Source organism: Benincasa hispida, chromosome 3 (genome assembly GCF_009727055.1).
Source record: "Benincasa hispida cultivar B227 chromosome 3, ASM972705v1, whole genome shotgun sequence".
NCBI classification, from domain to species: domain Eukaryota; kingdom Viridiplantae; phylum Streptophyta; class Magnoliopsida; order Cucurbitales; family Cucurbitaceae; genus Benincasa; species Benincasa hispida.
In genome coordinates, this window is record NC_052351.1 from 20,445,369 (window position 1) to 20,461,399 (window position 16,031).

Sequence of the window (16,031 nt, forward strand, 5' to 3'; positions counted from 1 at the left end):
GAAGTGATGATTAGTCTTATCCCCATATAGTGCATTCTGAACAAAAAGCCAACTGGCACCCTTGCATATGCAAAAAGGCGAGTGGTCACTTACAATGAAAATGTAAAGAAAGCAAGCTTACTAAGCTAATACAATACATGATATAAAAGTATGCTAGAAGGGGTTGGATTTGGCATGCGGCCATGGGCAACAGGCCCTGGACAAGCATGACCATGACACCATGCGACCCATGTGAGCCATGCGTTGATGCTAAGCCATGCATTGGAGCCGTGCAACCTTGCGATGCGTTGGAGGTTGATGATGGCTTGCACGAGGGATGCGTTGGACATAGGCCATGCGTTAGACTAGGTTGGACGCATGGTGTTGGCTCTTGCGATGGTGCTATGTTGGAAATTAAGGGAAACTAAGGATTGCTATATGTTGGAATCATACTATGCGTTGAGGACCTACTATGCGTTCTGAGTACATTATGGTTGATACCTTAGGCTAGTTGTATGCATTGAGAATCATCCTAGTGAATGCATATTGAAGGGAATGAATGCATAAGAAGGCTGAGCTCATAAGGAAGACGTCATCCTAACATGTGGCTCGTTGAGAAGAAACCTTCAGACTTAAGGATTTGAGGTGGAAGCTTGAGAATACATGCAAATTTGGTCTCATGCGTTGGCAATGTAGAAGGAAGACATCCAACACTTGCATGGATCAAACCTTGCATTGGTAGATACCTCAAGCAAGAGGTGGAAGGGGCTGAAGATTGGCAATCTTTAAGAATAACACATGGAGGAGTAGGTGTCGGACTTGGAAGGCTTTTGGACGCCTATAAAAGGAGGGATGCCCCACTCCAACCTAACACCAAGTAATTTCTCAAAGAGCACAAAGAGAGGAAAAATAAAAAGAGAGAAAAATTAAGTGTGGGTCGGAAACACCAACAAGGACGTGGAGGAGGCAAACTGTTTGGATAGCCGCGAAAGGCCAACTTCAAACCACTAGTTCTCCTAAACCACTCATGTGAATCAGGTGATTCTTAGACCAAAAGTTTCTAAATTAAGTCTAGTTTCTGTGTGTGGACTGCCTCAGCAAAATACTAAATCTAAGGCTGTCAAAATTAAGAAAAACCGAGAAGTGTTCACCAGAAAGAAGACAGTCGGGCCAGGAAGAGTAAATTTGATACTCGGAGCTTTCGTCAAAGAATTTGGAGACAAAACTTTAAGGTATTATAGTTAATACATTTTCACACATTTTTGAAGAAGGAATTGTCTTGAGATAAGGCCCGGAAATGGTAGTAATCTAAGCTTCAAAACTGAATAGGATCCAACAGTAGAATCAGGGAAACCAGGTGAACTGCGTGGAAAGTTCTCCATAACTTCACTGTGAGTGGTTAATTCTTCCATTGTTATTTTGAGCATATTGTAAATTAATATGTTGTAGGTTATGTATGATGATTGGGATGGTCAGGGGGTCTAAGGACCTAGAACCTGAGCCCAGAGTAAATCCTTACATGTTGGTCAGGGGACCGAGGAGTCTAGTGCCTAAGCCTATAGGATAGAGAATCCTTGAAGTGGGATGGTCAGAGGGCCGACGGGCCTAGTTTCTGAGCCCATAATAGGAGGAGCTATGTGCACATAGGCCGGTATTATTGTTGTGATATTGTATGTTATACATCTGCTGTGTGTGTAGGTGGATTCGTGAAAGCTTCATGCTTTATTGGAGGTTCACTTAGAAACCTCATGTTTGTTGTGGAAGATTTATATTTGTGTTACCACTCATTGAGCTTTGTAAAAGCTCATGGTTTGTCTCTATGTTTACCTTGCAGGTAGCTGACAAGTCCAAGTTGCGGTATTTGGTTAAGGTCTGCCATAAGTTGAAAAATAATTGTAACTAAGACTGATCACGGGATAGGGTTTCCATGTGTATTTTATAATTTAAACTTGTAAACTAGTTTCTATTAAAAGCATATAATGTTTTCCGCTGCGAATATACTAAAAGAAACCAGTAATTGAGCTAAAATATTAACAGATTATATCATGCCTCGCCATGGGTCCGGGAGCACGGGCTCGGGGTGGGGTGTGACACCATGTATTTCTTAACCTTTGTTGATGACTATTCTAGAAAGAGTTTGATCTATTTCCTTAAATCTAAGGATTTAGTTTTTGAAAGTTCAAAGAATGGAAGATTATGGTTGAAAAATTATCTAACTGTCAAATTAAGTATCTAAGAACTGATAATGGGTTTGAGTACTGTGCAGAGGAGTTTAATGTTTTTTGTAGATAGCATGACTAAACACAAGACATTTAGGTATACACCTCAGCAAAATGGGGTGGTAGAGAGATTGAACAGAACAATAATGAAGAAAGTAAGAAGCCTATTGTCTAATGCTATACTTCCTGAGAAATTTTGGGCAGAAGCAGCCTCATACACTGTCTATACACTGAACAGAGGCCTTCATGCATCTCTTAACCTTCTAAACCCTGAAGAAAGGTGGACCAAACAACCTCCTAACCTGAATAACCTAAGGGTGTTTGGTTGCACTGGCTTTGTTAATCGGAGTAAAGGGAAATTAGCTGCCAGAGCTGTGAAGTGTATGTTTTTTGGCTTCACAGAAGGTGTTAAGGGGTTTAGAATGTGGCACCCTATTGAGAAGAGATGTATCACCAACAGAGATGTTGTTTTCAGGGAAGATGAAATGTATATGCAGAGATCTAATCCTAATATTTCAGCACCTCAAATGAAGAATGATAAAATTGAGGTGGAGCAAGTTCTTATCCCTAGTTTTGATTCTTCAAGCTCTGAATCATTTTTTGATCAACTACCTCATCTTGAAAAAGAAGTAAAAGATGCCATTACTAATCCCGAGCAAGAAGAACCAGATTTGAGATGATACAGCCTAGCTAGAGATAGGTAGAGAAGAACCATTGTGCCACCTTCAAGGTATGAAGACTACTTAGCTTTGAATGCTTCTGATTTATCTAATGATTCAAAACCCTCAACCTTTGAAGAAGCAATGAGTTGTCCTAAAGCTAAGTTGTGGATAGAACCAATGAATGAAGAGATTGATTCACTAGTAAGAAACAACACTTGGGAGTTGACACCTTTGCCAAAAGGATGCAAGCCAATTGCATCCAAATGGGTGTACAAATTGAAGGAGGGTTTCCCTAATGATTAAGGACCTAGATATAAAGCTAGGTTGGTTGCTAAGGGTTTTACACAGAGGTCGGGTGTTGATTTAAATGAGATATTTTCTCCAGTAGTCAAACAAACTTCTATTAAATTGTTGTTGTCTATTGTGGCTCAAAATAACCTAGAGCTAGAGCAACTAGATGTTAAAACAGCTTTTCTACATGGCTTCTTAGAGGAAGTTATCTATATGAGCCAACCTAAGGGGTATGAGGTCAGAGGGAAAGAAGACTATGTATGCCTACTTAAAAAGTCTATCTACGGCCTCACGCAGTCCCCTAGATGTTGGAACAAAAGGTTTAGTGATTTTGTACAGAAGAATGGCTTTTATAAAAGCTCCTATGACAGTTGTGTTTACATAAACACAGATTCCTACACTCATCCTATCTACTTGTTACTATATGTGGATGACATGCTTTTATCAGGAGCAACTATGAAAGAGTTAAATAAAGTAAAAGATTTACTCAAGTCAGAATTCGAAATGAAAGACATGGGTAATGCAACAAGAATACTAGGCATTGACATTATTAGAAACAGAAAAGCAAGTATTCTAAGCATTGATCAGTCACAGTATTGCTATAAATTGTTAAATAAGTATCAAATGACAGAGGCTAAATCAGTATCTACTCCTATAACTAACCATTTCTAACTCTCAGCAGAGAATTCACCTAGAGAATCTGACATTGAACATCAGAAGATAATGTCAACAGTCCCCTATTCCCAAGTTGTGGGAAGCTTAATGTATCTAATGGTGTCTACAAGACCTGACATTGCCTATGCTACTAGCCTGGTGAGTAGATATATATGGCTAATCCGGTAAAAGGCACTAGGAGGCAACAAAGTGGATAATGAGGTATCTTAAGGGTATTTCTAATGTTAAACTAATGTACCAACAGCTTCCAGACAGTGAACCAGAGCTGATTGGGTATGTTGACTCAGATTATGCTGGAGATCTAGACAAGAGAAGATCATTATTAGGGTATATCTTCCTATATGGAAGGTGTGTCCTAAGCTGGAAGGCTACTTTACAATCAGTAGTATCCCTTTCTACTGCTAAGGTAGAGTTTATTGTCCTTTTAGAGGCAATAAAGGAAGGCCTATGGCTACAGGTCTCCTATGTAATTTCGGGATCAAACAGAATACAGTGAAGATATTTTGTGACAATCAGAGCACCATACATTTATCTAAGCATCCTTAGGACCATAACAGAACTAAACATATTGATGTTAAATATCATTTCATTTAAGTATAGATAGAAGCAAAACATATTGAAGTTCTGAAAGTACATATCTCAGAGAATGCCTCCGACATGTTGACAAAGACAGTCACTCAGCTCAAACTTCAGAAGTATCTTGATATTATAGGATTTGAGCTGAGAGACAAAGGTTAAAGAAGAAGACAGTTAGATCAGAGAAGCTGAAGAAAAACTTGAAGTTTATTTCAAAGTGGAGATTGTTATTACAGAAAGGTGAAAACAACTTCAAGGTTGTTACAAATTAGTTACATTCAAGCTACCTTTATATACACTTTGTAACCAAATGTAAATGTAAAAGAGAAAAATATACAGAGTGTGCAAGAAAGCATCGAGACTTATCTTGTATCAATCTTGTAATTTCCCCTAATAAAAACTCCCGTCTGCTTCTCCATGAATGTAGGCTATCCTTGGCCGAACCACGTAAATCATCGTGTTCATCTTCTTCTCCGATCTTCTTTGTTTTATCGTTTACCTTTGAGCCATCAATCGTGTAGCATTTAGCCATCGATCGTTTACCTCAACACCTCTATCATGTAGACCATCATCGACTTGAACCCCATCGTCTAGACGATCTTTAGTAAAGTCTCCATCGTCTAGACGACTTTTCCCTTATCGTCTAGACGACTTCCTGCTTTACCTCCAATCGACTAGATGATAGCAGCCTCATCGTCCAAGATTTCCGGCAGCATTTCCCTCAAGTTCTCTCCTTTCTTTTCTCTTCGTTTTCTCTGAAACAAAGAAAAGAAAAGAATAGTCATTTGAGTTCTATAAACCACATAAGTGTCTATCTCTAATCTCAGCCATCAATGTGTAGGGTGGAGATTTCTCATCACACGGATTGTGCTTTTAGTACATTGTTTTGTGTTTGTGTGATCATCAAAGGTGGTATTCGGTATTCAGAATAGGGTCTGGGATTCATTAAGCTCAAAAGATCAATAGTGTAGTGTGTGTTATCAACCCATCATTCTCTTCTCAAGCCCAACCATACAATATCTAATAGTTAAGAATATAAATTGATATTTTTCCAAAAGACTCATTTCCTTCTAAGCCTTATAAATTGATAAAAAATGACAAAAAAAATTAGCAAAAAGGTTCTTCTAAGCCTTTTAAGTTGCAAAAACTCGTTTCCTTCCATGTTGTATATTCCGTATCGTTCCTATCAGACAACGACATATATTGTATATTTTATTATTAGAGTAATTAGACAAAAACTGAGAGACGTAAGTCGCGAGTGGTCGACATCGTACCATAAGAAAAAAGCTCCATTACCTTGTAATTGTACTGTTTTAGTTCCCCTAAGAAGAACAAGGATATGGGTGATTATGGTCCAAGGCTAGTGATGCCTATAGATGTGAAGAAGAAGCCATGGCAACAAAAATTTTCACTTCACAACCGCTGGCACCCGGAGATACCGCCGGTGGCAGAGGTTAAAGTGGCTGAGCTTTTCAGAGTCGAAATGGTGGATTTTAGCGGCGGAGGAATCACCAAAGATTACTCTGCTGAGGACATTAAACATGCTGATAACTCCGTTGTAAGTCCTCTTCCTTTCTCACACGCATCTTTGTCTTGTCCCAGAGTTTTGTATTGGAAAAAATCACACCACAGCTAGTTTACAGAACAAAATAAAGGAGCGATATTGTCAACTTAACTCTCAGTTAAGAAATTGAAAGATTCCATTATTTGGCTGTCAACATCCTTGATGAACAAGAAAGACAAACTAGTTTCTTATCCTTTGTCTTATCTTTTATTTTATTTTTAGTTTTAATTTTTGTGTACTTTTCAACAATTGCTGCTACTTTGATTAGAAGAGACTATGCGTAATAAAAGAACTTAGTAGAACGAACTCTGTTCCTGACCATGTTAAGTCCCTAGTTTCTGTCTCCTTCTTGTCAAATTTCATGGCTCCTTCTACTCCAAGACTTGTTGTTCCGGTAGACTTAAAAAAGAAGCCATGGGATCAAAATTTACCTCTTCACAACCGTTGGCACCCACTTATACCCCCAGTTGCCGAGGTTCACACGGATGAGCTCTTTCGGGTTGAGATGGTGGACTGGACTGGAGGAGTTATTGGAGATAATGACTCTGCCAGTGATGTAAAGTTAATTGACCTTTCAGTTGTAAGTATAAATATCAACCTTATCTAATCTTCTGGGAGATGAAACTTTAGAAATTGTTGTCCTTTGGACCTCCTAATTAGCCTAGCCTGATAATTAGTAAAGCCTTTTACTCAGTACAGAGTCATAGCTAACTCGTAGAATGATGTAGAAAACATTGAATATGATTTGAATGAACAGTAAGCTCCAAAGAAGATAGATTTGAATGCTAATAATGGGCTCTTATTGCTAAAATGTCTAGACCCATTATCTGAGTGGCCCAATTAGAGTTGTGGACAAGGACGGGGTTCCAGCCAAGCCAGGGGATCTACTTGTAGTCGAGATCTGCAACTTGGGTCCTCTCCCAGGAGATGAATGGGGTTATACTGCAACATTTGACAGAGAAAATGGAGGTGGTTTTCTTACTGACCATTTTCCATGTGCAACCAAAGCTATTTGGTATTTTGAAGGAATATATGCATACTCTGCTCAAATCCCAGGTACATATTCCAACCTGAAACATGCTTCCTATAAGAATGTGTAGCATAGATGCACTAACAACAATTATACGCCTTCCAGGAGTTCGATTCCCAGGCTTAACTCATCCTGGAGTAATAGGAACTGCCCCATCGGCTGAACTTCTGAAAATTTGGAATGAAAGGGAAAGACATGTTCAAGAAAATGGCCTTCAAACTCTAAAGCTTTGTGAGGTTGTGCATTCACGACCCTTAGCAAACCTACCAACAGCTAAAGGTTGCTCTCTTGGAAAGGTATAATCATAAACTACCATCTTTGTTAGATGCATAAAACATAAAACTCCAATAGCTTTATGTAACACCTTCCAAATTCTACAAGCAAAATAATGAACTGATATTAGGATCTAGTTTTCTCATATTCCATTCTACATTGCTTCAAACTAGATCAAAGAGGGCACAGAAGAATGGGAAAGAATTGCCAATGAAGCTGCAAGAACAATTCCAGGAAGAGAAAATGGTGGAAATTGTGACATCAAAAACCTTAGTAGAGGTTCAAAAGTATACCTTCCTGTATTTGTGGAAGGGGCAAACTTAAGCTCAGGTGACATGCACTTCTCTCAGGGGGATGGTGAAGTCTCATTCTGTGGAGCAATTGAAATGAGTGGTTTTCTAGAGCTCAAGTAAATTTCTCATTTTGGCTTCTCTGTCTTCAAAAATTTTCATTTATTTTTCCATACTTGAGCAATTAATTAGAGCAGAGGTTTCAAACAGTCAGTTCATACGAACAAATATTACTTGCTATCTTCTTCTTCCTTAGGTGTGATATTATAAGGGGTGGAATGAAAGAGTACCTGACACCAATGGGGCCGACTCCTCTGCACGTAAACCCAATCTTTGAGATAGGTCCAGTTGAACCAAGATTCTCAGAGTGGCTGGTTTTTGAAGGCATCAGCGTTGATGAAAGTGGGAGGCAGCATTTTCTTGATGCGACTGTAGCGTACAAGCGCGCTGTGCTCAACGCCATTGACTACCTTCACAAATTTGGATACTCAAAGGAACAGGTCGGATAACTTTCTTCTGTTGCCATCCATCAAATATATTATCATTGCCAGTTCCGGAACTCACACAAGCAAAGTGACAAACACCTGAGACGCACATAAAAACTAAAAAGTAATTGCAGTTTAATACGATTATTGGATATAAGTAATGTGAAATTCAGGCTTATCTGCTGCTGTCGTGCTGCCCATGCGAAGGAAGAATCTCTGGGATTGTTGATTCGCCTAATGCTATGGCTACCTTGGCAATCCCCACCGCCATTTTCGACCAGGTACCTTCCTTCCTTTAATTGGTTAAATTCCATCGTCTCGCTGTACTAAATGTTGAGCCATAATTGTGTATCTTTAGATAATTGCACGTATAGCTAAATCTAGACTACTTCTGATTATATCTGGATGTAAAAACAGTTTTTTATAAGTCAAAATTGGATCTTAACCCACAGTAAAAAAGAACCAAATTATGCGAACTTCGACAAGCATTTTTGTAATTCACTTTCACATGTACTAAATTACTAGTTTTTCCCCATGGATAAGAAAGCCATAGTCAAACATTGAAATTTTGTATTTTTTAAAAAACAATCGAATATCACAAGAGAATATTGAAACGTACAGGTTGATAAAAGGACATGAGAAAGGCTAATGTGTAGACTCCTAAAGAAATTTGAAAATGTTAGACCATATATAAAGTCATTTAACGAGTTTCTCTATCATAATAAATTATTATAATAGTTTAGGTTAAAAATGTAGATTATTTTAGTTTGAATTATAATAGTATGTGTTTGAAGTGTAAACTATTTTAATTTGAGAAGAAAATACGGTAGCAAAGAATAAAAAAATGATAAATGTAAAATAATAAAAACTATAAGAAATAGTAAATCCGGTAGTAAATAAAGATTTTGAAACAGTGTTTACCGTAGCTAATTAAGATTTTGAAATAATATTTACTGTAGCAAGAGGTGATTATTATAATCTTATAATAGTCTTTACCCCAAACGTTCCTCTCAAGTATTTTAGATTGAGAGATTATCGGTAATATCTCAAATCAAATATATTAATATCGATCCATAAATCTGTTTGATATCATTTGTATGAAGAAAATTCTGTGAATGAGCAGGACATTCGCCCACAACCGAGCAAAGTTCCAATTGGACCTCGACTGCTTAGAAGACCAGACGTCCTGAAATGCAGCTATGATGGGAATTTGCCCATCACCAAGAACCCCAGCGCCACAACTTAAAACATGGGTGGATCCTTTCAGTTTCTTCTTTCTCTATTCTCTTTTTGTTTATCTGTTTGAAGTGAAGGTCTAAATTGGAAAGGGAATAACCCGTTACTGTTTATAACAAATTAGTTATGGTTTGGCTTGCTCTAACAGTTCTAAAGTAAAAGATACACAAAATCTGAACTTATATATTGGTTCTCCTTTGCTACTAAACCCCAGGGGTCCTAAAAGAGATGCCTCGAGAAATCTCCTCGAGCTTCTTCCGCCAAAATTTTTCCATTCTCCAACTGGCAGGTGCATAACAGAAGGCTACAAGATCAAATGTTGGATTGGAATCAGTAATAAATTGAAAGAGTACGATGGTGTGGCAGAGATGGGCACTGGATTCCAAAGGACCAAAGCCAAAGATCTAACTCCACGCTTAGAACCTGCAAAAACCCAAATTCTTTTACTCCATATTTTCCAAAAGCATTAGCAGATCGAGGGATAGAGATGGGATCATGGGATTTGTTATTTTTCATGTTTTTGTTTGCTGCCAGGAAGTAAAATATACTTCCAATGTTCTTTTGAACAAAAAATCGGATGCTGGGATAGTGTAGTAGATCGATAGCTTGAAATTTGTCTAAAGATAATTTAACAAGGAAATACCTGTTTTCCTGATTTCATACTGATCAATTCTCTCATTTTCTCAACTGCATATATTGAGCAAGCCCGGAGTTCTACTTCCTCCTCGCTGCCTGGACCAATTTCGCTGTTAGCATCAATGGTGCCAGCAAGTGTAGAACTATATTTTAGCACCCCAAGTTGCCGAAGTACGGCAGGAACGATGTAGTCTGCCATAATGGTGATTGAACCAATGTCATTGAACTCTCCATATCCTCGGCCACGAAATGCACCCCAAAGGTCAGCTGCAAATATTTGAGCTCGTTTGTACAGGAATATCTGGTGGCCTTTGTAGAGAGAGTGGTCTTGAAAGCCTAATGTAAGGTGATGATGATCATATCAAACAACCATCTCAATATATTCAACTTAACTGGCACCTTAGTCTAATAAATAACATGTTTCATAAAATTATATAAAAGTTGATACCAGGAAAGTGTCGCGTAATAACGGCAACAAGCTTCACAGCTGATTTCCCACAGGATTCCACTATATTAACAGCTTTACCCTCAAAGCTTCTCTCTAGTTCGAATCCAACCTAAGACATGAAATAGAATGATCTCACAAATATGTTTCCTTACAAGGATAAGTAATTGCAAATCAGAAGAATATGGTCCATATCGAAAGAGTACACATATACTAGAATCTACTAATGGGAAGTTATTTCACCTCATGTAGCAAGCGAACCCGTTCATCCTCCAACGGAAGTGGTCTAGGCCATTTCAAAAGTTCACGCAATTCAGGGCCTGATCGCGTACAACCATTAATTGATAAAATAATTAACGAAGTAAAACCAACGTTTTAAGATGGTAATGATATCATTTATCAATTGTTACTTACCAGTGTACTTTTGCAGGCGATCAGCATCAAATGCTGACTTGTCATTTTGAAGAGCAGCCTTCAGTCCCGAGGCCAAGTGATCATAGCTCAAGTCCTTATCTTTAGCCGAGAGGAAGAAAATAATTGTTAAGTGAAGCAAAATATATCTTTGAGAATAATAATGGATATTAAATTACCTTCGTAGATTATAACATTGCATGTAAACATACACATGAACATAAAATACACACAAGAAAATTCAGGAACAATTCCCAATGGAGTAAAGCGAGAAAAAGAAGTATCATTATCACTCAGTCTCTCCCGACAATGAAGAATGAAATAACCTACTTATATGGCTTCTATAAGATGTCAAATTGCGACACTCTGCCTCGCGAGTTGAACTTCCATTTTCATCATTTAAATCTGAATCCTTTCAATCATATCTTTGAAATCCTTTTGAACTCATTACTAGTTTCGAAAGTGTGACACACACAGTTACACCTAATCTGGAGTACATAATCAGAAAATTTGAGTGTAATCTTATTGAATCTCAAAAGCTAAAAATTGTTTCTCTGATTTTCTAGCTTCCTAATTGTGTTATCCAATCGTTGATCATTGGCTTCGAGTTTCCAACGCTATCAAGAATATCTGGAGTGAGTAATGCATGAGGTTGGGTAAGGTAAAACACAACGCTCAGTTCAACGATTTCTTATTCTTAAGATGTCAACAAGCAGGGGAGTTCTACACCAAATTTCCAGACGTAGAGGAAACAATTGTGCGATTAACAATCGCACATGTTTGTATTTGGTGAAGAATTATAAAGAATAAAACGCAGAGAATGGAGAATCGACCAAGAAGAAACAATTGCAAGCAGAAAAGAGCATATCCAAACCAAAAATGGAGTAGCAGCAGAACAATTGGAAAACAAAAACCCAGGCCAGAAAAGGAAAAAGGGGAGATAAAATTTACCGGGCCAGAAACAGAAATTCAAGGCGTCCAAGACGAACAAGTACTGGACGGTTAATGGGCCATTATCAAAATAGTGAATCCCTTCAAAATCCCAATCAACTTTAGGAATGGACTCGATAGTCTCCACCACTTTTTCAATCCCTAGAGTATGAAAACCAAAAGAAAACGACCCACATTTACCAATGCCATTATCGAACAGAAAAAACCCAAAACCCAAAACCCCGAAGGCGAAAAACTGAACCTGAAGAGTCGACGAGGACGTGGGAGGAGCGGCTAGCAACCCAAGCAGATGTTGCCCTAACATCATCCATGGCGGCTGCGGCTGCTGTGGATTTGAGTGGTGTGGCTGTTTTTTCGTGAAACTATTTCTCCCCCGACCCCCTTTTCCGTTTCGAAGTTTCCCGCTTTTTGTGTCGCGTGTGGACGAGCAGTTTTATCCGGTCAGAGGCAGAGGCATTCCAGATCCTCTGCTTTGGGAGGGCCGTTACCTTTGACCACAAAATTCCCCAATTTCCACCTATTTGTCGGCCCATGTGGTTCACGTGCGTCCTTACTATCTTTGGGCTTCCACTTTCCTTGTGGGCCATTTGGGCCCAGCTCCCATTCTGGCCTTGCCATTTGCCAACCTACTCCGCATATCCTCACGAGAAATTGTAGTCAAGGTCTAAAATCTGAGATTTATTTTTAAAAATGTCTTTTTTTCATTTTTATTTGAAAAATGTCTAAATTTTAAAAACTCGCGTGTCGTTGTTTGGCTGTTATGATGAAATTACCCTCTAGTTAACATCGATGTATTCCATTTGGACGTCTATTTTGTTGGGTGGTTAGAAAACCCCCTTTTTTTTTCTTAATTTCTTTTTTGAATTTCTTATAAATCTCACATTTTTTGAATTTATTATGCCTTTTTGTGTTTTAAAATATAATTAATATCTTTTAAAACATCATGGAAACTATGATATATTATCTATATCATCACTTTTCTCTCCTATTCAATGACTTTGCTCTTTGCTTTTTTCATCAATTCCACCCACGACATCAAATTCCAAGTCCTTCTCCCGTTCAGAATAATTTCCCTCGCCATCAATCATTTTCAGAATGATAATAATACTAAGTCCCGAATTGCCGCCATCATCCAAATCCCTCGATTTAGATGTCGATTGTTGAAATTCATCGGAATCATCTAGATTTTGGTCATTCAATATCGAAATCTTCTGCTTCAGATTTCACTGGACTCAATTCACACATCTTAAGGTCATCAGCAAACCCTCTGAGAAACTACTTGCTTTCTTCGACCGCTTTAGCTTCCTCCCGAAGAGAGTTGAATTTCGATGCTGATGCCAATGGTGATGATGCAATTGAGGGTTTGGAGTCTAGTGCCGGAGGATATAGGGATTTTGGGAATCAGATAATTGGTTGGTCTAAAAAATGGTTGGATTTTATTCGTGATTGAAGGGATGAATAGCGTCGAGGACGAGGAACCATATCATCGAAAGGAGGAAAATGAGGGAATTGGGTGTATTTGTGAAATGGGAGTGCATACAAAATAGAAACAAAATATAGACTTGAATTCAAAGTGTTCTCTTTTTAATTACAAGGTATTTTCATGTTATCATGGAGTATTTACATGGTTCAATGCTTAAATTTTGATTTATTCAACATAATTATAATTAAAGAAGGCCGATACCTTTTTTGGTTTATGTCGATTATTTTAGAAGAGATTGGTCAAATATACTCTTAAGGGGAACACAATTGTTGAACATACAAATACATTATCTATGTATGTTAACAAGGCATGTTAACAATGAAGAAACAATTAGTAGGAAGAATTATAGGTTTCTAGGTTTATCGATTTTGTTGATGTGATTCCATGTACATATCAATGCAGTGTTTACCAGTAGGAATGGTAGTGTTGATGTAGTAGGAAGGTAGTGATCATTATTCTAATTTGATTCTTGCTAGGTTTTACATTATCGCCATCTTTCATGCAATAACAACACGAACTTGCAGACCTTGTTGTTCGCACGAGATTTCAAGAGAAATTTATTTCGTGGAACTTGAACTTTGTATTTGTATTAATGCGGAAAGTGAGTACAATCTCTAATACATAGTATTTTTATGCTTTCAAAATAAACTATAATCTTTAAGTTGGTTGCTTTTTTATCTTCTTAGATGATCGGCCTCTGGGCTTGTTGATCTTCTTGGATGATCAGCTTTCGGACTTGTTGATCTTCTTGGATGATTGACCTTTGGGCTTGTTGATCTTATTGGATGATCGATTTTTGGGCTTGATGATCTTCTTGGATGATCAACCTTTGAGTTTGATGATCTTTTGGATGATCAGCCTTTGGACTTATTGATCTTCTTGGATGATCGGCCTTCGGGCTTGTTGATCTTCTTGGATGATCGGCCTTTTTCTTGGATGATCAGTCTTTGGGCTTGTTGAACTTCTTGGACAATCAGCCTTCGGGTTTGTTGATATTTTTGGACAATCGGTCTTTGGGCTTGTTAATATTTTTGGACGATCGGCCTTTGGGCTTATTGGTCTTCTTGGATGATCGACCTTGGGGCTTGTTGATCTTCTTGGATGATCAGTCTTTGGGCTTGTTGATCTTCTTGGATGATCGACCTTCGGGCTTGTTGATATTTTTGGACAATCGGCCTTTGGATTTGTTGATATTTTTGGACGATCGGCCTTTGGGCTTGTTGATATTTTTGGACGATCGGCCTTTGGGCTTGTTGATATTTTTGGACGACCGGCCTTTGGGCTTGTTGATATTTTTGGANTTTTTGGACGATCGGCCTTTGGGCTTGTTGATATTTTTGGACGACCGGCCTTTGGGCTTGTTGATATTTTTGGACGATCGGCCTTTGGGCTTGTTGATCTTCTTGAACGATCGACTTTTGGACTTGTTGATCTTCTTGAACGATCGACCTTTGGGCTTGTTGATTTTCTTGGATGATCGGCCTTTGAGCTTATTGATCTTCTTGGATGATCGGCCTTCGGCTTGTTGATCTTCTTAGACGATCGGCCTTTGGGCTTGTTGATTGATCTTCTTGGATGATCGGCCTTCGGGCTTGTTGATCTTCTTGGACGACCAGCCTTTGGGCTTGTTGATCTTCTTAGAGAATTAGTGTTCACACGAGGCTTCTAGAGAAATTTTTTTCATGGGGTTGAACTTAAGTTGATGTTGATGTTAATTTGATGCGATGTGGTTCGATCTCTAGTGCTTGATCCTCTAATTCTCTCTCGGTTGAGTGGATGTGCTTCATTTGAAGAAGAAAAACATCGAACGTTCTTGATGTAGAAGTCTTGGGAGAGTGTTTGTGTTTTTAAAGGTCTTCTGTCTTCTAGGAATGCAACTTCAGGAGTATTAGGAGTCTTCTGCTTATTAATGAATTCTCTCTGATTGTAGAGAATTCCTTATAAGCTCTCTGAAGTATAGAATTGATGACCCTTACAAATAAATGAAGTTCTCTATTTATAGAGCTCTGATGGGCTTTATGAGTTTGGGTCTGACCTTGATTGGCCCATGGGCATAATTTAATTGGACTTGGATTTAGCCTTTAAGCCTAATTAATCGGACTTGAGTTTGGTCTTTAGGCCCAATTAACTGGGCTTAGGCCTATTTTGGCGTTTTAGACATTAAGCTGGCGTAACTAGGTCAATGCCCGAATTATAATGTCAAATTGGTCAAAATTAATTTTACTCAATCGACGTCTGCGACGAAAACACAAAATTTGTCCTCAATTTCAATATGAGACACATGTCAACTCTTAATTGGTCACAAATTTGACGATTTCGAAATTCCCTCATTAATTTAGCAAATGAAGTGGCGGTTTGGTCCGAAATTTCTCCTCCAACAAATGCCCTTTTCAAGATTTGTGTACATGGGTGGATGAATCTTGAAAAAGATAAAGCCAACATCAAGTCGATCTTGACTTCGATGCTCCCAATTTAATTAAACCATGAGTTTAATGAAAGTTTAACTAAAATTTGTAATAGGGGATGACCAAAATTTTAATTTAAGAAAAATCTCAACATCTCACACTTGATTTTATTTGGAGAGATAAAACTAAGAGTTCTCAATTTTTTTTTAACAAAAAGGAGAATTCAGGCTTCATCCCAAATTAATTTGATTTAGAGATGAAACTTAAAAAATCTGAATTTAAAATGAAATTCAAATTTCATCCCTAATTTAATTTAATTTGGAGATGAAAACTTTAAGATTTTAGTTTTAAGAAAAAAAAATTTGGAATATGGCCAAATTTATAAGAAAACTTTCAGCTTTATCTCAATTTAATTTGATT

The 16,031-nt window shown here is 38.0% G+C and overlaps 2 protein-coding genes and 1 long non-coding RNA gene across 4 annotated transcripts; 1 reads left to right on the forward strand and 2 right to left on the reverse strand.

Moving 5' to 3' along the window:
* Positions 1-4,591: 4,591 nt before the first annotated feature.
* On the reverse strand, positions 4,592-7,988 carry LOC120074685. Its single transcript, XR_005481040.1, has 2 exons — positions 7,850-7,988; positions 4,592-5,157 (listed from the first exon to the last, which is right to left on the reverse strand). It is a non-coding gene; the product is annotated as an uncharacterized LOC120074685 (long non-coding RNA).
* Positions 5,704-9,920, forward strand: LOC120074683 (formamidase-like). 2 transcript variants are annotated; one of them, XM_039027896.1, is made up of 7 exons: positions 5,704-5,960; positions 6,785-7,022; positions 7,102-7,292; positions 7,443-7,678; positions 7,816-8,059; positions 8,218-8,325; positions 9,168-9,920. In XM_039027896.1, exons 1-7 carry the CDS (start codon positions 5,742-5,744, stop codon positions 9,288-9,290), a joined length of 1,359 nt encoding a protein of 452 aa, XP_038883824.1. In that variant the 5' UTR covers positions 5,704-5,741; the 3' UTR covers positions 9,291-9,920. The 2 variants fall into 2 exon arrangements, with proteins under 2 accessions (XP_038883824.1, XP_038883823.1); XM_039027895.1 differs by lacking the exon at positions 5,704-5,960 and adding an exon at positions 6,121-6,546.
* On the reverse strand, positions 9,062-12,215 carry LOC120074684 (queuosine salvage protein-like). The gene is made up of 7 exons (XM_039027897.1): positions 11,965-12,215; positions 11,724-11,864; positions 10,776-10,874; positions 10,605-10,681; positions 10,365-10,473; positions 9,924-10,252; positions 9,062-9,703 (listed from the first exon to the last, which is right to left on the reverse strand). Exons 1-7 carry the CDS (start codon positions 12,032-12,034, stop codon positions 9,611-9,613), a joined length of 918 nt encoding a protein of 305 aa, XP_038883825.1. The 5' UTR covers positions 12,035-12,215; the 3' UTR covers positions 9,062-9,610.
* Positions 12,216-16,031: the final 3,816 nt, after the last annotated feature.